This window comes from Montipora foliosa, chromosome 9, assembly GCF_036669935.1.
Source record: "Montipora foliosa isolate CH-2021 chromosome 9, ASM3666993v2, whole genome shotgun sequence".
Lineage (NCBI taxonomy): Eukaryota > Metazoa > Cnidaria > Anthozoa > Scleractinia > Acroporidae > Montipora > Montipora foliosa.
Window position 1 is genome coordinate 39,781,821 of NC_090877.1, and position 21,736 is coordinate 39,803,556.

General features: G+C 40.0%; 3 protein-coding genes and 1 pseudogene across 5 annotated transcripts in view; 2 read left to right on the forward strand and 2 right to left on the reverse strand.

Annotated features, from left to right (window-relative positions):
* LOC137971297 (uncharacterized) overlaps window positions 1–8,707 on the forward strand; it is a 70,693-nt gene extending 61,986 nt beyond the window's left edge. For 2 of the 3 annotated variants that reach the window (XM_068818111.1, XM_068818109.1), the window contains exons 2-3: window positions 2,370–6,691; window positions 7,921–8,707. In XM_068818111.1, the coding sequence (XP_068674212.1) occupies window positions 2,403–6,691; window positions 7,921–7,942 (4,311 nt within the window). In that variant the 5' untranslated portion in view covers window positions 2,370–2,402 and the 3' untranslated portion in view covers window positions 7,943–8,707. Of the gene's footprint in view, window positions 1–1,939; window positions 2,037–2,369; window positions 6,692–7,920 lie in introns of all 3 variants that reach the window. The other variant, XM_068818110.1, reaches the window with a different exon arrangement.
* A 5,893-nt stretch (window positions 8,708–14,600) lies between these two features.
* Window positions 14,601–17,053, reverse strand: LOC137970708 (piggyBac transposable element-derived protein 4-like; annotated as a pseudogene).
* Window positions 15,211–15,717, reverse strand: LOC137971829 (piggyBac transposable element-derived protein 3-like). The gene has a single exon (XM_068818583.1). The coding sequence runs from the start codon at window positions 15,715–15,717 to the stop codon at window positions 15,211–15,213; it is 507 nt and encodes a 168-aa protein (XP_068674684.1).
* A 3,705-nt stretch (window positions 17,054–20,758) lies between the features above and the next one.
* LOC137971300 (uncharacterized) overlaps window positions 20,759–21,736 on the forward strand; it is a 35,328-nt gene continuing 34,350 nt past the window's right edge. Inside the window, exon 1 of the mRNA XM_068818115.1 lies at window positions 20,759–20,841. The gene's annotated coding sequence lies outside the window, so the exon portion shown is untranslated. The remainder of the gene's footprint in view (window positions 20,842–21,736) is intronic.

Genomic DNA, 21,736 nt, shown 5'->3' on the forward strand with positions numbered 1-21,736 from the left:
TCTTCTTCCCTTAAATCACTTTTTTAAATGTTGACTCGCACCACGCTTGATAGCGAATGTAGTAAGTGACTGAAGGTTTCAAAGAAAAATATTTCTGTTTGAATTCTATTTCCATGCTTCTTGTGTAACAAAAATCTGTTTTGAAACACTTACTTTTGTATGTAAATGGTTCTGTGTCAAAAAATGGAAATTTAAGGTTATTACACATTGCCTTGTGCAACCAGGGCTAGGATTTCACCCGGTTTGGCGAGCAAGATAAAAAAATTCTGCCCGTGCCCAAAGCCAATCATGTTGCAGGATTCGCAGAATTCGGCCCGCTTGTGCCTAGAGAAAAAATTAGTAAGTCTTACTCTCAGGTGCGACAAAAGGTTAAGGGGTGCACCAAGATGTTGTTAACCAATTCACACTATCCTAAAGTGCCCCCAGTTGGTGTGTATGACTCATCTGGTGTTAGACAGAGTAAAATCTGCAAGTCTCACCCTCACGTGGGGAAGTGATTTACACTGTATAGTGGGGTGTGTTGAAGTCATTTGAATGTTATAGAAGTGTTTGTGAAGATAGGCCAATATAACCATCTGTGTGTGGTTGTTGTGGAACGCAGTATAGATATGTTCTTAGAAACTAATGTTAGTTTATACATGTACCTTCCAGAATAATATTTATTAATTTTATTTATTGTGATTACTAATATTATTGAAATTGCGCGATGAGTATGGTCAGTAAATTCTGGAGCTATTTATTTATTTTACTTGTACATGTATAAATGGCTCTTGTAATTTGTGTTTAAATATTCTTTTGAAGTAGTTTATGAAATATTTACTTATTATTTAATATGAGTGTTCAAGTAATAATGGCGTGTCAGCAACTTTCTTCCTAATTTCTATTTCAGCTTTGTCTTGGTAAACTTTGAAACAAAAAGCCCCAGTTTTTGATTTGTTAATAATGTCACCTTTCTGGTAAACAATGGTTCAGCTAAACTTTCTGTGTTAACCTCAAGTGCACAGTTTTCTTCCCATTCCAAATTACTGCAAAATGAGGTGTCAAAATTAATTATAGGCAGCCCAGTGCTTGCTGTGTGTTTTCTGAAAAACCGGGAATGTTTTTTGTTACATTTAATGAGATATTCAGTGATGTGTCAACAAGACACTGAATGGCATAACGGCATTAATTAATTCAGAATGAACGCTTATCGTGTAGCATATCAAGATTTTTGGAGTTCTAATTTTTGCAGATTGATTCCAATCTGCAAAAAAAAGTTCCCGCAGAATAAAAAACCTGTGAAATAAAACACCACTAAAGTTATTTGTGTGGTAAGGTTTAACAGTGATATGTCTCTAAAATGGCGTGTAAGTATAGTGAACATTGACTTCAAAAATATAACATACAATAAAAGTTGAAAATAAAATGTGCTGCTTCTCTGCTGTTTGAACAGTCAGAATCACAAAAATTAGTTCCCAGCAGAAATTTCAGTCTTCTCGAACCGCAAGAATTTGTTCCTGCAAACCACAAAAAATCTGCAAAATAAAACTCACACAAAATTTTCTTGTTACATGGTTAGTTTTTATTCTTGTTTAGTGTTATAGTCATATGTCTCTGTGGATATCCAGTGGTGCATGGTCAGCAGTATTGTGGGCACTTGTACGTGATTGTAAAAGATGTTGGTTCACATGACCATGTTATAAGAGTTTTGCTGACTTGGTTTAGAAGTAAAATGGAAGTAAAAACCACCTCATCCTCTTTGTTTTGTTGATGTTAAAAAAAAGTGGATTGAAATGTAAACTTGTTTAATTACACTTTACATGATCATCTGTATGACAGTGTAAACTGAATCCCACAAACATCTCTCAGTGGTCATACTCTCATTATGTTCAGAACGTTCTTTGACAATTTTGTAATCTAGATCATTTTAACTTTGCTGAATGGCTCATGTTTTTTTAAGGATGGCATTTTTGACACAGTCTTGCCACCTGTACACGGAAGGGTCTGCTGAGTGCACGCACATTATTATTAAAGATTGTTTGAAAGGAGTTGTAGAGGTAACAAAAACCAGCATCCTTTTTCCTGCTCAATTTTAACAATTCTTATACTTCTGACAAATGTATAAAATCATGAATCGTTCATTTCTTCTGGTTGTAATCGGAGGTAATTCTTGTTGAACTGCCCGTGCAGGCATTCGTTTGATCCTGGATTTCTTAGTTTTCCTTGCTTCAGTGAATCATGTGCTTTGAAGTTACATTTTGTAAAGGTAATCAATGGTGGCAATTCTTAATCAGTTACTTGATCAGTCATTTAATCAGGTTGTTAGGAAGACTCAATGGAATCCAAAAAGTCAATCAATTAACATCTTTTTTTTCCCCTTTTCTATGCAGATATGATGTGAAAAATCAGTAGTTTGGATTACAATGGCCACACCTGGTCCCCTGGCCAGCTCTAAGGAGAAGACAAATGGGGCCAAGCTGAGTCGACTTATTATTGATGGTGGAACAACTGTACTGAGACGTGTTTTTGACACTCATAACCCTCCTGCAAACTTAGCAGCTGATCTTAATTCCTGTTATTCTATTCTTAACAACCTTTTACGCAGAAGAATTCTCAATGGTCACCAGTGGGACAAGCTCTTTCCTGTTGGTGGAGCTGCCCCTGACTCCAACACGTTTGATATCACTCTGTTGTTCCTCCTTCTGACCAAAATTTGTGGACTTACCCCTCCCCACACTGGATGGCATTGCAAGCCGCCCCCAAGTGACACTTCTCGTGAGGCAAACCTTGCTCGAATTAAGTTTTTTCGTAATCAGTTGTATGGGCACATTACAACGACTGGCGTCGATGAACTGATGTTCAATGCTCTGTGGCAGGAAATCAGTGCCGTTCTAGTGTCTCTTGGGTTAAGTCAGGCAGAGGTTGATCGATTGAAGGCAGAGCGATGTGGAGAGGAGGATTATGTTGATGCCTTAAGGGACTGGGCAGAGAGTGAAAGAGATCTGAAGACTCAACTTAATCAGGTTCAGAACACAGTCCAAGAGAGTGTCGAGAAAAACATGTCTATCCTTAAAGACTTACGAATCCAGCAGTCAACAACCCAAGAGACTGTTGACACAACACAACAAGCTGTCAGGGAAAGCAATTCTAGGATGCAAGACATACATCAAATTGTGACTGAAATCCATGCGACGCAACACAACACCGATCAGGAGGATAAAATCCTAAAGAAACTTGCAAAAGTTGATACCCAACGTGATGTGAGAGATTATTCAAAGAGATACTTGGAAGGAACCCGTGAGTCTTTCTTTGCGAAAATCAACACCTGGTTGGATGATGCAAACTCTCCAAATCGTGTCTTGGTGCTTACCGGAAATGCAGGTATGGGAAAATCTGTCATCGCTGCTGAGATGTGTAGAAGAATGCAAGAAGCTGGCAGATTGGCGGGAAGCCATTTTTGTCACCATGACAGAGCACGCCACAGGAATCCCAAGTTGATGATGCAGTCTTTAGCTTCCCACCTGTCATGCTGTCTTCCAGATTACAAGAGAGCCCTTGTGGAACAGCTGTCCGGAAATCTGGGCGTAGAGATCAATGACATGGAAGTAAAAGATCTGTTTGATTTGCTTTTTTTAGAACCTCTGAATGGGGTAGCAGATCCGGGTTGTACATCCCTTGTGGTAATAGATGCTTTAGATGAAAGTGAATACCAAGGACGAAATGACCTTCTTGACGTGATTGCCAAGTTGTTTAAGAATTTACCGCTTTGGCTTCGATTTTTAGTGACGACGCGACCCGAAGTTAACATTTGGGACAGCCTCAAAGATTTGCAACCACTAATACTGGAGCCAAAAGATGAAGACAACTTGAAGGTCATTCGTTTTTACTTTGAACGGAGTCTAAGCGATTTATTAGAAGTTGAAATGCACGAGCTGGTCTTAGACGATCTTGTGCAAAAGTCAGAGGGAGTCTTTCTGTGTGCCAAGTTTTTGGTAGATTTTATAAGGGACAAGTGTTCAACTCTTCTGACCTTGGAACAACTGGATAAGAGCCTTCCGGCGGGCATCGCGTGTGTTTATCAATCGTATTTTCATCGGCTCGAACAAGACATGTGTAGGGAACTAAACATATCTGAAGAACAATTTCTTTGTTTCCTGGGTGCAATTGCCGCTGCCATGGAACCACTTCCATTGGGTTTTGTTCCTAAATTGTTGTGCACGAACTTGTCGTCCTCGATTGTTATGCGAAAGGCGAGCAAAGCCATTGCCATTGTGTCATCACTTCTTCCTGTTCACGAAGATCGCATTCATTTCTTTCATAAATCAGTCAGGGACTGGTTGACAGACAAGTCACGCTACAGGCAGCACTGTTTCAGTGTAGAGGAAATGGAAGGCCATAAGATCCTTTCTACTCTTTGTTCTAACGAGTTTGACGAGTTAAAAAGCAAAGATATTGGCAACTTACAATCCTTCACTGACACTTCAAGGTATGCCTTGGAACATGGTGTTCAGCACATGTTACAGTTAGACCAGGACATGAAATCATGCAGCCTTGAACAAGGGGTTGGAAAATATGTGTCAGACCCAGAGCTTTTGTACGCAAAGCTTTGTGTAAACACTCCAGCAGCCACTGAAGATATTGTTGGTGTTATGAAGCAGGGTAGTTTGAAGACGATATCTACCGAGTTTCATGAGACCCTTTCGTCGATATTGATTCTTTTAAAGAAGCACCGCGTAACCTTAATGGAACATCCCTTTACTATCTTTCAAAGTCTGTTGAATGAGGGAAATAGTAAATTATCTTTCGACTCCCGCCAGCTTCTGGAGACCAAGTATTCCGATAAACCTCACATGGAGTTCTTAAACAAAAATGATTCCCCAACAGCTATTCAAGCTCGGTTTGTTTGTGGATCACAAGTGGCTTGTTTGGATGTGTCCCCTAGCTTAGAATACATGGTGTGTGAATGCCGCGATGGAAGCATTCAGTTTTGGTCACTTGCTTCAGGTAACCTCAAATGGAAACGCCATGTCAAACCAAAACATTATGCAAGAGACGATGGTCCATTTAGAATCACTGTAACTTCGCACGAATTGGTTCGCGGTTTTTATCGTTCTGTTGTATTTCATCCTTTCAAGGATGTCATCTTGCCAGGAGTCTTAAACGCTGCTTACTCCTTTGATGGAAACTTGAAGCCGCTTTTTCCAACCAGCAACTGCATTTTTTCTATTTGTTCTATTTGCGGATCCGAGATGTTAACTGATTGTCCCGACGATACAAAATGCCTCATGATGTGGAATCTGAACAATGGCAAGGAGATTGATCGTCTGAACAGTGATAAAGAAATTTTATCTTTTGGGATGTCCCAAGATGGAAAGCTTGTGGCAATTTCTCATTCAACGGGCTCTGTTTGTTTAGTTGACCGGGAAAATGGTTTTTCAACTCTAGCAGAGGTAGCTTCATCAGTGCGTTTTGGAATGATTAGGTTCTCACCAGACAGTCGAGAAATTTATTGCTCAAATCGGATGGATTCCGTTGAAATGTTTCAGGTAGTAGAAAAGACTAAGGGGCCTGAGCATCTCTATTCGATTTCCCGTTGGCATGATTGGTTGAATTATATTTACTTTAAGTTAGAATCCCATAGAATCGGTGGCTTTTTGTTGGGAGATCCTCTGAATGTATTATGTGGTCCGCGCTTTTATTCTGATGTAGTGCTTAACAGTCAATCTGTTTTAAGGAACCACCCATGGGGAGGTTACATTGAACTAGTTTATGGGAATGTACTCTTAAAGAAAAGCACACCATTTCCAGTTATCCAAGATGTGACACGTCTCCGATTCTCGTTAACCGGAGAGAGTTTGTATGCGATAATGTCCTGCATTTTGCTATATCGAATTATCGCTTGGGACGTTTCAAATGGGGAACTTAAGGGACAGAAAGTGTTAGAGTTTGGCTCTTCCTGTGATTTTGTACCTTTAAATGAAGGTATTTTGATTACAACTTGGAGCACTCTTGAACTGTGGAACTTTGATTTGTCAGTCTGCATGCGACGATGGAGTTTTCGCCCATATGCTGTCTTTCCTGTTTCAGATGATCAGGTGGCATGCTTACTTAAACTGCCTCGCGGAACATTTAAAAGGCAAGAAGGGATCATTTTGGATACTGTTGGTGGAGATACTGTGGCGACCTTTAAACTGCCAGACGGGAGGTTGATTGCTTGCTACAGGGACCTCCAGCTGTTTGCCTCGTTTGAATTCGGTTCAAGCTTCATTGAAATGAGGCAATTGGGTAAAACCGAACCGCTGTGGCGTGCATTCGAGCTCCAGAATGATCGTTTGTCATCGTTTACGGGATCATTTTCTTCCAAGGGTCAATATGTTGTTGTTCGTAATAAATACGACGCGTACATTCTCGATGCAGTTTCTGGTAATGTGCGTCTCGAATTTAGTGATGTCACCAATTGTAAATTCATCAGTGACGAGGAGTGTATTTTTCTAAAATCCGTTCACCCAGATGGCGGTCCCCTTGAGTTGTTCAACGTAAGTTCTGGAGATCTTCTCACTGTCTTGGATGTTGACAGGGAATATGTACCCGAGACTTTAGCAACTTGTCCTGGAATGGGTCTGATTGCCATTTGTTCAGACAAGCAGTCCGACGTAAAAATTATCAAGGTAATGCAACCGGAAGAGAAGACTCTCAGGAGGGAGACCAAAAGGTAAGTTTGCAATAAATTGGTTAGAAGCCAATCTTTTTGAAAATGGATGTAGTCCTTCAAATGCTGTGCTCACCGTCGTGGCCAACAGCACTATGAGTGGAGACTGTTCGGCAAATGTACACACGTCCCGCCGGTATCACAAGGTATTCTGTATACTTTAAGCTTGCCCTCATTCTTGGTTTTCACTCAAGAGATCAACAGCCGCGTTGTTCAACGAAAACAAATAAAAGCGTGTGCATAATATAGAGTTTAGTTCCCTGAGGATTGCGTCGGAACACCAACATGACCTCATGTGAAAACCGAGAATAGAGTACAGATCATCATCAATTGTGATTGGTTGGAGGTATGTTTTTGGTTCCCGTAAACGATGATACAGGTGTATGGGCTTACATGACAGATTTTCTTGTGGACTCATTCTCGCTTCCATTCCGTAGGGCTTTGCCGCGGGGCTCTGGATTCAAATCCTGCGCTCTTAATACTTAATACAATGTATATAACTTACGCACGAGACGTCTTTGAGCCACGAGCGGCAACCGGAAGTGAGATGTTTTCCTTGTTAACTTGTCTTGGCACTACTACATAGAGCGGGTTTCAATTGAGTGTCGAAAGTAATTAGCAAATTGCTTTGGTTTTGCATTACTTCACTCAGTGATTGGTTCAAAGTTCTCGCGCCACTTTTTCAACCAATCAGAAGTGAAACCAAAACCAATTGTGGCTCGCGTGTACACATTTTCCCGCGCTTTGTGTCGGCTTTGTGTAATTACTTCAAGTTTTGATTGGTTTACTGGACTGTCTCCTTCCTTTTTGATTGGCCAAAGTAATTACTTTGGTTTTGGTGTTACGACACTCGATTGAAACTCGCTCTCTATATATATTAGGTATCTTTTCTCCATTAGAGAGGACTCGATTAACAGTCTTTGGAGGGACTGCTATCCGGATATACGAAATCTTCACTTCCGGTTTCCCTCCGTAGCTCAAAGAAAAGCATTAAAATTCCGTTATGCCAACTTGTCTCGATATTTGTAGCAAAATGCCGTTTGCCGCAAATGCGATGCTAAATTTCTGGATTGCGTTTGCTAAAAAATGCAGTTAGGGAGAATTTTTCACCTCGTAAGCTTAAGTTTTCTATTCCACTGGAGAATCTACCAAAAAACTTGACCACTTTATCTTCCTTGAGTGAAAAGTTTAAAGAGAAGAAAGAGTTGATTGATTTGTATGTTTGTCCACAGGTTCAAGCTTCAAGAGGGCTGACCAATTTACCTCAAGGGTTCCTGCATTTTGTGGACAAATACTATTGCACTTTTTAAAACTTGCATGTATTCTTAACTCTGTGTCAGACTGGCAGAGCTGTATAGTTGTTCGTGATTTGTAGTAGATGGGCATCCATTTCATTAACTTGGTTGCCATGACCTATTGAGGCGACTGGTGCAACAGCATACACTACGTTGCTTGCATACAGTGTTTTTACGGTTTACGTCGCTGTCAATTGGCGACAAAAAAAGATACGATTATTACTGTGGATAGAAGTTTTATTCTTTTTAATCGGTACATCTTATTAAGATTTGGATACAAGAAGAACTTTGCTTTCTATTTTATTACATATATATAATACGTTTACCACTGGATAGTTTGCTTTTTTTAAAAAGATGTTTTAGTAGTAAACGTATAACTGGCTGTATTTGAAGTTACGCTTCTTTACTCGATTCGGCCTTTTTTAAGGCTGCAATTAGGGGATTCAGTTGTAGAGACATCTATTGTATTAATTCTAGTGCCATTACACGTGCAGTAAACCAAGGGTAACTAAGTTAGTTATAGTAGGTTATAATAGCAAAGCAAATGGTTAGAAAAGTGAATACGTATTGAGATATGAGCAAGATATTGTCAATTTTGGTCATTTCTGATAGGGAATACCTGACTTAGGCTTTTGAAAAGTGTACAATTGAGAATTTACATTGGTCATTTTTCTGCAAATCAGTGGTGGTAAATTAAAACTTGACCTCCCGTTCCGTAGCAAAATATAGCTGTTGTGAGTTTTGATATTGGGATTGTTTTTCTAATTGTGACATTTAGTCAAGTTAATCTTGCTCAGGCAGCCGTTGCCGGATTGTCACGGTTAGAATAAAATATTGTCGGACGCTGTTAATTTGTACCACTCGAGGAAAAGTCATATGATAGGAGGCAGTGTGGCCCAGTGGTTAGGACACTTGCCTTGAGATCCGCAGATCCCGGGTTCAAGACCCGTTCTGACCACTCGTTGAATTTGATCCTAGTAGTCCCTGGCTCAACTCGGCTGCACTTGTAAATAACCAACTGGTTTGCCTCCAGCCAGTTGGGATTTGTAACAGTTGTTGTTCTTGTGTTCTGTCGTTTGATTGATTGTGTTTCATTGGCCCTGAAAAGCCCCCATGGGGAGTGATCAATTAAGCATGTATTGTATTGTTTTGTATTGTATATGAAAAGTTCATTTTCAAGAATTGCTGTTAGGAAGTGTATGCGCGCCCTCCGCAAACTCAAAGTTTCAGCATACGTACATTCTTAATTGACTCCCCAGAGGATTTTCAGGGCCATTGAAACACAAGGGAGCTTACGCAAGGACAAGGACGGCGGCTCAAGGACGCTGCAAAACAATAGGTCTGAGCTGATGTTACACGGGCCGATTTTACCGCCGATTTTTAATCCATGTTACGCATGAGTAAACGAAAACCCCATCCCGACCCTCTCCCCCATCCCCATCCCGGGACAAGGTGGCAATTTGGAAAAAAAACTTGCTCAGACCTCGCTTTATTTAGTCCAAGTTTTACCTAATACTACCACCCCTGGGGGCTGTTTCGGATTGCACTTGATCGTTAACCTGAAAAGGAAAAGGCAGTGATGGTGAGTAAACTGTGTTTGAAAGTTGCTAGTCTATTTTTGAACAAGCCAAAGCAAAGCATCATTTTCACGCAACCATAAAACAGTATACACGGCAGATCTATTTCCCCTCTGGGGCCTTCTCCATTCCAATGCACTCCATGTGAAACCACATGGTGGCGCAGTTAGGGTTATCATAGACAATCACCTTCCCACTTTCTCCTTTAATTTCCACACAAAAAGAGTAGACGTCACAATCTTCAAATAGAAAATGTCACATTCACTTTAACAGCAGAGGCGTGTAAAATTGATCGAGGTTTTCGTTGACTCATGCATCAACACTTTCAACGCAACTTCGTTGCAGCAAAAGTACATACATACATACATACATACATTCTTTATTTGATAAGTAGGTTGTGTGAAAGGCAGCCAAAGGGCTGATGTGGACCTACTATACTAAATATTAAGAATTACATATATATAAAAATTGCAATAATAACTTAGAACTACTGTATACAAATAAAATGGTGTTCACTAAGACTAACATATAAATCTAAAAGTAAATGAAATGGTCCTTTTTGTTGGCGACTACTGTTGCCTCTTTCTCAAATGAAAAATTGTCAATAGTCTTAACATGTTTACGTAAAATTTGTTTAAAAGAATAAAAACTTTCAGGTACTTTAACTAATCTATTTACAAAATTCCAAATAACAGGACCTCTGTATCGTAGGGAGTTCCTGCCGGTCTCTGATCTAAATCTAATGACATTAAATTGGTTAGGAACACGAGAAGATCTAGAAGAAACTCTTTTAGAAGACAGTTCACATATCGATTGAGTCGTTGTTCCAAAATATACTTTGTGCAAGAGAAACAGTACAGATTTTTTATAGAAGTAAGAGATGGGCAGCCAGTCGGATTTCATGAGACATGTGTCATCTGCCATCGTTGAGTCGAGGTTATTCACAATACGAGCTGCTCTTGCATGAATATGGTTTAGAGAGTTCAGTGCGGAAGGAGAACAATTTCCCCATACCGAAATTCCATACGTTACACTGGGGATAATTGTTTTAAAGTATATTTCCTCGAGAACCTTCTTCGGAAGGATTCTCATTCTCTTCAACGCTCCAACCTTTTGCGTAAAAGATTTCTTCACTGAGTCAATGTGCACAGACCATGTCAGCTTATTGTCAATTTTAACTCCAAGGCAAGTGGTGTAATTAACCAGGTCGATATGGCCAGTGTTAAAGTGGAGGGGAGGTATAGGCCCAACAAAAGAGGTTTTACTTAGTATCATTGCTTCAGTTTTAATTGGGTGGATGGTTAGCTGATTCTTAATGCTCCACAGGAGAACTTGCTCCAATGTTTTATTTAGTGACAACATAACCTGGTCAACATTTGGTACACGAGACGAGACGATTAATTTGTTAACACAACATTGCTCGCAACATTTGAGCCTAGGCTCCTGCTCGACAAATCCCGTGGGACAAATATGGCGGACACTGTTGACGCCACTTATTTCGGTTCTCCGTGGTGCATTCTGGGATGATGTTGCGTTAAAAGTCAACGGCGGGGGTGTTACAGCATCAACTCCAACAAAATTTTGAAAGGGATTCAAAAACCTGCAACATATTGCCGCAACAAAATCGGTGCGTGTAACATCACCTTCAATGAGCAAGAACAATGGTTCTGCAAGCCCCGCACGTGCCTTTCATATTTTGATGCATTTCTTTGCCGTTCTCTTCCTGACAGCGACGTGAAATGACCAAATTCGCTAGTATCAAAAATACCATTAATACTCTTTGTTTGTCCCTTCAAAATTTTGCCCAAGCATTGTTTCTAGTTTATCTTTGGGGCCATTGTAAGTCCCAAGAGAAAATAAAAACAATGCTTATGCAAAATTTTGGAGGGACAAACAAAGAGTATTAATGGTATTTTTGATACTGGCTAATATGAGGTTATGTGGAGGACGTGAACAGCTGACGATTGTTCTTCAAACTTTCTCTCCAAACATCCACACCGTTCGTAACAGTTTTAATCCTGGAATGATTCTGCACACTTTCCATGTCGAACGACTTGAAGTAATCGCGAAATTATTACACTAACGGGAATTAGTATAAATACACAGGTGATTACACAAAATCGCGCGCTCTCATTGGCTCGGTATCTCGGATTATCAGCCGATAATCACCTCGACGGACAAAATGGCTGCCAGTAGTTGTTTTGCCACTGTAAGTGAAGGTGATTTTCGCGTTGAAATGTTTCTTTTTTTCCCTTTTTTGAAATAATCACCTAGATCTCTAGATCTGTGAATAAAAACGTGGATTAAGTCTTCCAGCATCGAACGAAACCATGAAAACAAGCAGGTTACACTACTAGCAAACAATTGGTTTAGTGCATCCCACCTGTTGCTGGATTCTTCCATCTTCCTTAACAATCCCATTCTCGTCACTAGAGCCTCGGGTCGACCCAAGGTTCTGGGTAACTCTATGTAGGAGAACATGCCCCGTAGGGTTCTTATAGTCAAAAATTGGCTATTTGAACCTTACGGCCCCTGCTCACTCCTCATGATAACATGAATGCACCAATATAGAGACGCTTTTGATTGTTCTTCACGAAAACCAATAAGAAGACACTTCGTTTCAGGGTTCCCCAGAGCTCTTCTCTCCCTCAGTCAATAGACCATTTTCGAATTCTCACGGCTGGACTGGATCTAGCATGGAATGTAGGCTAATGCGGGGAAATCTTTTCAAATGCAAATTAATTTGCCCGCATTAGCCTCCATTTCATTCTAGATCCAGTCCAACCGTTAGAATACGAAACTGACCTATTAAGAGAAGAGCTCTGGGGTCGAGATTGTAACAATCCATGCAGTGTATTGTGTTGCAAAATCCATTACCTGCTGATAGCTTTAGTAAATAGATTAAATAGATTTATATCGAAATATTACAAGCACATAACATCGTTTCCTTGCATTTGTTGTCTATCAAGTTTAGTCACAATGCAATTACTCGGTATGGCATTTATTCTGTATTGTGTTGCGCCTTTGCAAAAAGGTAAAAAGTATAAAATTGCCAAGGAAACAAAATAAATGCTACATTATCAGTACACGTTTTCTGAACTATTTTCGTGCTTTCTTGGGGTGAAGGAGAATAATGGAATAAGAATCACGGAAATTTTGTGGGGCGGAATAACGCAATAACGACTTCCTTTGAAATAATCGATTTGTCGACCGGAATAAGTAGATTTTTTTCAACAGAAAAGTGATTTTTTTTAGTGGAATAATGGAACAACGAAACTTTTCTAGCAGGAATAATGAACACCCGATTATTCCTCTTCAGCCCCAGAGTGCTTCTACCATTTTTGAGAATAAATACCTCCATAAAACTTAGTATCCTCGCAAACAAGGTAAGGGCGAGGTCACCAAGTGCTCATCAAAATATTCAAATAAGAAAGCTCAGAAAACGCAGATTGCAGATTGTGCAGATTATGCAGAGAGAGTACAATCACTTGTACTGAACCAGAAAGAGGCGTTACGGTGACAAATGAATGACGCCAACATATGTCATCTCCCCGGCTTTGTTTGTATAAATAATTCCCTAGAAACAGTGCATTTTGCAACACACATCCAAGATGTGGGGTTTAACGTGACCTGAATAATCCGGAATTCAATGGAAATTGAAAACAAACTGATTTGAACGCATTTCAATAGAAATGGTATCTGAGACTGAACTCTTCCCCTTCGCCCCTTTTAACCTATTCGCATTTACTTCACATGCACTAACCTTCACCTGTACGTCCCTTTCATTTTGATGCACCTTCCTTAAGTGCATCGCCCTGATGTCATGCATGCTGCTTACTTATTTTACCTGAATTAAAGTCATAATAATAATAATAATGATAATGATGATGATAATGATGATAATGATGATGATTTCCCGCTGCACCCAACCATGAATTCGGATCCCACATCTTCCCATTATTGTCCTTATCTGATAATTGCCTGTTATATTCTTCCCACGGATTAACAATATGAGATTCAGGTATTCCCTGCCACCACCATGAATATTTTTCCCGTTGGTCTTTAAGAGGTTTTTAGTCAATCTTGGGTATACGGGCACCACTAAAGTTCATCCAAAACGTCCAGGTAGAAATTCGATTTAAATCCTGGGTAATTTGGAAATATTATTTCACCATGTAACACTTTCTTAGCCATTTATTCTGTTCAATTTAATTTCTTTAAACGTTCTTTGCCTGAAAGCAGCTTTATGAACGAGTGCAACAGGCATTCGTCACTAATGGACCCAATTAGTGCCTGATGTCAATAGTGATGCTCGTCAGTGGGAGTTGCGCTGGGACTGAGCTACCACATGTACACTGGATGCAGCTCTGTGTCAGAATTCCCCCAACAGTTACGGAGTCCTCTGCTTGCATGGCTGATGTTATTGAAACTGAAAACTGTAAACTTCCTTACAATAGGCCATTTCCGAGTTCACGTCCGCCTCCTCTTCAAAACGAGTCTAAGTGCGAGGTTTTGTGTTGGTAATTAGTTCCACTTTACATATGAATGAAAACTAATTTTCATAAGAAAAACTTCGCACTTAGACTCGCTTTGAAGAGGAGGCAGACGTGAATTCGGAAATGGCCTATTTTGGGGCAGGAAATTGCTCCAGAATACGAAATCGGCCTTAGAAGGCCATCACCGCTACCAGAATCTTCACAAAATACGCTACCACCTTGTATTGTGAAATCTGTGAGTCTCGATAGATTTCGAACAGTTCTTTTAGGGTGTTACGACCAATGACAGTAACAAACTTTTCACTATCACGGTCAATATCATTAGACCCACTTCTTCCACTTTTCAGGACATATTGATCATTAAAGGCCGACAGGCATTGCGTGCCGCGGAACAATTTTCATAGATAAAAATCCCGCCAATGCCGAAATTCATCTAATTAGGTCGCTACGATAAGCAAGGTGAATTCCATAATAATTACGTTTTAATTCACTTCGTTCAACCGAACTTGCACTTTGAACTCCCTGTAAAAGCAGAAACAAGAATACGAAAGGTTATAGGATGGATGCTCTAGCCCTTAAAGGACCACGGGGGTCTTATTTTTTTGGGAAAAATTTGAGTGGTCATGATAAAAGCCACTGTACACAATAGTGTTTTCAAGTTAACCATAATAAACCATATATATCTGAGATCTGTATAAAATGGGCTATTGATCTATGTTATATATTATGGGATAAAATTTGATGTGTGACGTCACGATTTACATAATTACCATAATTATGCACATTTTTCAGTAAGTTTGCTTAAAAATTGTAATCAGCAACAAAAATACATAATTTAGACGTCTTTTCAATTAATTTAAGATATGAATACATCAAACTATAATTTTAAAATGAAAACCTTGCTCATTTGCACTGGATAACAGACCTCTCAGGTAAGTATAGTTGAATGACTTTAATACCAAGATGATGTTCTTTTTAGTTCGTATAGTTACTGTTATGGAAAGTTAATTGTCTCAAAAAACAATTCAGGTTAAAAATTTTACTTTTAACATGGCCTTAATGTTATTAATGTTCAGTTCTGCAAGGTTCTTGCTCTTCCCCTTGCCCGAGGCCTCCCCCTTCCTTCCTTTAGACGTCTGGGTCCTTCCCGCTCTTCAACATTGTAATAGTAATCCACATACTGCACAGCTGAATGTGGTATCCACACGTTGCAGGTGAACCTTGCATGTAGATCTTGTTTTGTGGCTCACAAGATGGTGAAAGTGATCCTGGTTAAATCGAATCTGTGGGATTGGATTTTGAGGTGATCTTGTGTCTCTCCAGAGGCTTTGCTGTTGGATGAGCTCATCAATCAATGATCTTCTGAAAAGCAGGCCATTTCTGGTGGAGTGAAGTAGTGATTTGTTCTCTAATATGTGTGCATTTGAAATGCACACTTCTACAACATAGAAGAACAACTTATAGTACCACACTGAGCCCCTCATGAGTCTAGCATATGTTGACACTCTCTGGTCAGCAACATCAACACCTCCCATGAAAGTGTTATAGAGGTTGATCACACCAGGACCGGCAAAGTTTTTCTTTTGCCAATGGCCACTGACCTTCACAGACCTCTCCACTTCATCAGAATCTTCCTCACCTGTAGGAAGAGTGGCGAACATGCTAACAACTTTTCTGTCACGCAAGTCAGTGTTCCCTTCTGTCGGTACAAGGACTCACCCCTTTTCAGTTGCTTCACCTGGATTGCAGATCTCTTTTGGAAGGTATACTCTGTTAGACCTTACAGTCCCACAAGCAAGGGTGGACCTCTCTTCTAACTCCCCAAACAAACCAACAGAAGTATAATAATTGTCCATGAAAAGATAATATCCTTTGCCCAGAAAAGGTTCCATCAAAGACATGACAGCTTTTTTCCCCAGATCTTTCTGGACAACTCCAGCCTCCTTTCCAGTGTATACTTTGCTACCCAGGACATAACCACTGGTTGATTCAGCAAGAGTAAAAGCCTTTATTCCAAACCTGCCAGGTTTGCTTGGGATGAACTGCCTAAAATGAACTCTGCCTTTGAATTTTATTAGAGTCTCATCAACAGCAAGTTCCCTCTCAGGGTGGTAAACTGCTTTAAATCTGGGTACCACAAGATCAAGAACAGGTTGAATTTTGTATAATTTGTTGTAGTCTGGTGAGTCAGGTCTGGGGGCAAGGTTGTTATCAGCAAAATGAAGGTAACGTAAAATCTGAACAAACCTTGTTCTTGACATAGTAGCAGGAAAGAATGGGGTGGACAGTATTGGGTCAGTGCTCCAGTAGGATTTAATATTTGGCTTATTAACAATACCCATGCACAAATAAAGAGCTAGCCAAGCTTTCATTTCTTCTACAGACACTGGATACCAAACTGAATTTTCTTCAGGCCCTCTCTTCTGTGAAGCATACAAGTTAGTTTGAGTGGCTAACAGCTGCCATACCTGATCTGTAAAGAAGAGCTAAAAAAAATCTTTGCTTGACTTCAATGATGCAGGATCAACAGCCATTCCAACAGCTTGATTAAAGTCAATATCAGTTCTTGTGGTTAACTCTTCGGTCCAAATCGATTCATCTGTCTCCAATTCTTCATCATCTTCGCTTTCCCCTTCTTCGCCTGCTTCACTATGACCTGAGTCTGACAAAAAATCGGAGCCCACTTCTTCATCTGACTCTGGATGCTCAAGGAAATTATTCCCCGAATGAACACAAGATAGAGGAAGGTCATCCTCATCGACAAACTCAACTTCAACGGCGCTTTCATCGCTTTCGATAGCAAAATCTGTTACTGGATCTATCCTCGAAGTCGCCATGTTTCAATACCCGATCAAAAAAACAACACAAAGAAATTTACATTCAAAACTTTAATATGAAATCTTCCAAGATTCTACCGAAGCTTCGATGGACTGAAAAACTACTTCATATTAGTTATATTTAAATGAATTGCTCGTAACCAAGCCCCTGAAAACCTATGAAATCGCTCTTCCAAACAGGCTTGTATATTTCTACGCATATACATGTATGCGTAGTTGGTCCGTTAAGGGCTAGCAGAGTATGCAAAAGCGTGGATGAACAGGTAAATGCAAAATAAAAGTTAAATTTAATACAGAAATCAGGAATACCCGGTACGATTTATAAAAGAATGTTGTTGTTTCGTTTTCTCAGAAACAGAACGTATTTATTTTCAATTCAGGGTGAACTATTTACACAGCCGGTGAGTTAGAGTGGCCAATCAAAACAGAGTTTGTAATTGGAATCTAAACGGACGTTACTAAACCCCGGAACGGAATGGAATGAGGCGGAATAAGGCAGAATGACACGGAATGAACTGGAATGGCACAGGAATGAGCCAGAATGAACCGGAATGAGCCGGAATGAACTGGAATGGTTCTTTTAAAAATAAGAGACCTCCATTTAAATTTGTAATTTTTTTGGTGATCTTTTTTCACGGTATATTCCGCTTGTGATCCAATCAAAAGACTATTTCAAGGACTGTTTTCTTGGTGGAATAGTTCCGCGTCTCAACCAATCAGAAGGTCACTCAGGAACACGATATCTGTAACCATCGGAACATTCCATATTTCAGCCAATCACGAAAGCTCAATTTTTGAAATCAATTAACAATCAGATTACGAAAGGTATAGACACCGGTTATTCTTTCATTGTGTCACGATCTCGGTCACGTTCTGAAATAAATATTTTCTTAGACGTTAACACTGTGGTAACAAAAACGGAATGTGGCCAATTAAGCGTTTCCTGTACTTATCGACAATAATATTCGGCGTCATCACAGGGTTCAATTCAAAATGTTCTGGACTTACAAGGCGCAGTTGAGTGAGTCAACAAAAAAATTTAAGAAAACTCTCATTTGATTTGTTAACTTTCTGTTATTTGATCATGGGTATTTCGAGTTTATTTTGGTCAATTCAGGTACCATTCCAGTACCGTTTTGGTTATTTCCGGTACAGTTCCGGCTCATTCCTGTATCATTCGGGTGTCATTCCGGCTCATTCCGGTCCCGTTCCGGTATCATTCCGGTATCATTCCAGTTCATTCCGTGTCACTCTGCCTTATTCTGCCTCATTCCATTCCGTTCCGGCGTTTAGTGACGCCCGAATCTAAACATCTGCGAGATATAAAAACAAACTTGTGAGCACGTGAACCTGAAGTATTGCAAATTATAATGCTGACAAGCACAAAAGCGAAGGAAATGGATCATGCATAGGACGTTTTGAATATCTGAATGATTATATTGTGGGTTAGATTAAATACATTGTCAAAAATTCCCAAGTTATCCCTTTTCGTGTTAATTAGTAATGTAAACAAGTCTTAGTAATAAATTGGGTTAAGGAGAAACCAGTGATGGTAAAGCTAGCAATTGCCATGGTTCATATGTAACACATGTAATAGACGATTCACGGAAAACGGAAGCTGAAATGCTATGCAGGGGTAAGTATTTGAAGGTAAAATAGCCTGGTATTTGTAGACTTCATCCTTCGCTGTATTATGCACATAAACACGTATCTGTTCTTCTCTTTAATGGTTAATATTCCTAGACAGGCGTCTAGATCTCACCGTTCAGAGAGTTTGCGTTCACATTTCTATCTTTATTTTCTCAAGAGTTGAATAGACGAAGCGAAATAAATATGACAGACCCACACTACAGTATTTTATCTTTTCTTCTGCCCTTACCATTCCGCAAACGAAGCACTATTTTTGTTTTTTGAAATAGTTTCTTGATAAAAGTCTGGTACACCGCATGGCATATTGCTGGTAAGTTCAACCTTTGCAGGGACATAACCTAGAAAAACCGTGGTTCACATCCCATTGATCCTAGTAAAACAACTGTCAAGGTGATGTTTTAGTGGATCAAATGCTGGTAGTGAATGTGCAGCTATGTCACTATGTGCTATTATATACAATTATGACAGGAAATTGATTACTTCCCTGTAATTATCAGTTATGAATGTAGGAAATGAACTCTACACTGCTTTATCAAGCTTATCGAGACAAACATATTTAACGTTAACAGAATTACCTGCAGAACTCATAGCGTTCAACACAACTTTTGAGATTCAATACAGCCCAAGTCATACTGGTAATGTACATGGAAGTTGCAAAATATAATTACTGTATGTCTTTGATACGTTCTTTCCAAAATTTAATCACAGAGAATAATAATTCTTTTACTTTTTTTCCAGGGCGTGAGCGGGCGGAATTCAACAAATCCTGCAAACTGATTGGTTCCGGGGGCGGGCGGGATTTTCTCATCCGGCCCGCTCACGGCGTGGCGGTATCCTACGTAGCCTTGGTTGTGTGAGCTTGTGTGATGACCTTAAATTTCCATTTTTTTTGACATTTCCATTTTTTTTGACACCGTCTCCGTTACATGCAGATGTTTTTTTTATTAGACAAGAGGTTTGGGAATAGAATTCAAATAAAAATATTTCTCTTTGAAACATTCAGTTTGTAAGTCGCTTTAATACTGCATTTGTTATCAAGCGCGTTGCGAGTCAACCATTAAAAAAATGATTTCAGAGAGGAGGAGAGGGAGAAAGGCAAAAAAAAAAGTTACTTACCGACTAAGGGTCGGTCCGAAAAAACTGCCCTCGGTCTGCGGCCTCAGGCAGCAATTTCAAGACCGAGGTCACAGTTTTTCGCTATACGGACCTCCCAGCTAGCAAATAACTTATATTTATTTTGACAATTTATATTGGGTGCATATTACCACTTTGGTGGTTGGTTGGCCGCATCGTCCACAGTAATACAGGCAACTGTATTTCAATTATGCTCTAAATGTGACTGCGGGAGGCAGTTATGAGCTGTGCTGTCAGTCGATATTTGTCTCTGTGGCTGCGTGAGGCAGCTCGAGGCAAATACCCACATTTCACCCTTGCTCACCGTAGAGTCTCCAGTAGCTCAGTGGTTAGAGCATCCGTACTAGATCACGGAGGGTCGTGGGTTCGAATCTCATCTGGGGCTCGGATTTTTCCGAGTTCCCAGTGGGTTTAATAGTAACACCTTCTATTGAACAAATAGTATATTTTAAATATTTGATTCTCGCGCTATGAATTCATTTGGCATGGCTATCCTCAAGGAACAGTGTACTTCTGTGACGAGATATAGCGCACATCTTCACGTGTCGCGCACGTGACGAAGTGACCTTCACGTGCACCGCTGTACGAAAGGTTGGTAATCTTGGAAAGATGTTTTCACATCTCACCTTCGTTTCGCTTTCATTTGTTTCTGCAAAAGGTGTTTCGATGAGTCATTTCGTTTCATCTTAACTCGCTCAATTAGCGTTTCCTTCCTCAAACACTGAGCAAAAATACTCATGGATCAGTAAAAAAAAACAATGTTTCTTAGCCATTTTGGGATAAATACACTATTTTTACCTCGTTTCCATGGTCCAGTGGTCATTGTCACAACCCATATTGAAGATAATCTGGGTCCAGGTATTCACTACATATACAGTCGAACATCATGAGAAGCGAAATGTAAGGCCGATGTAAGAAGGACAAACTTTTCTCTTTCCTTTTCTTTAGTGCTAAATGAACCATATACCACTGTACTTTTGCAGGCCCGAGTATAGGCTAATAGTAGCCTCTTGCTATATTAGAGTTTCGCCAACAAGTAAACATCGGCGAATGTCACTGTGTTTGTTTCCTGTCACACAACACTCAAAGAGAGAAGAAAGAATGTATCATGGCGTCGTCAAGTTGTAGGAAGACAACATCCAGCGCTCAAATCTCTGACTAGCGGTAAGTTTTCCCGGGTTTCTTTCCCGTAATTACCACTATTAACAAAGGGTCTTAGTTTTCGTTGTACGAAAACTAAGACGGGGTCTAATCAGGTCTTGTTGTAAGATGTTTGTTTACACAACAATAAGAAATCAGTTTATTCGAACGCCGTTTCCAGACGGGATCGTGAACCAAGTAGAATACCAGTGAAAGCTCAAAGCGTTTGCCTTTTATAAAGTTTGGAAAATACACCAGTTTCATCTAAAATTAATCGCTATGATAAAATTTGGCTCAACCATGGAATACAGGGCCACTTACGGTTACATGTTGGAGCGGCTCGGCGGCTCGCCAGCCTAAGACTGAAGAGAATATATATTTGCTGCTGCATGGCTCATCACTTACCAGGCATGTCAGATACAGTGGCTCGGCGGCTCGCCAGTCAAGAAGAATGAGTGTATGCGGCTTGACGGCTCGTCACCTACGAATCATGCAGATCATGTTAGATTGATAGAGTGGCTTGGCGGCTAGCCAGTCAAGAAGGATGAGTGTATGCGGCTCAATAGCTAGTCACTTATGGCCTAAGCACTCTTAGCTCTCATTTTATGGTTCGGCTAATTACACTTTTATGACATCGTGGCACCTTACTCAGAATATAGCACTCGTTTACTGATTAAGCCTGAGCGCTTGTTTCAGTGATTACACCTAAGCACTCTTAAAATTTCAGCATTCATTTTACGGTTCGATTAACTAACGGGGGGGTGACAACTCTAACAAACGCTGTTTGAGCAATACTAGGTCTTAACTTAAGTCATCCCGGAAATTTGGATCATCCTCCCAAATTTTTGGGATACATTCCCGGAAATTTTTAGAATTCCCGGCATATATTCTAAGATTTCATGCCTAACCTACCGCGGTT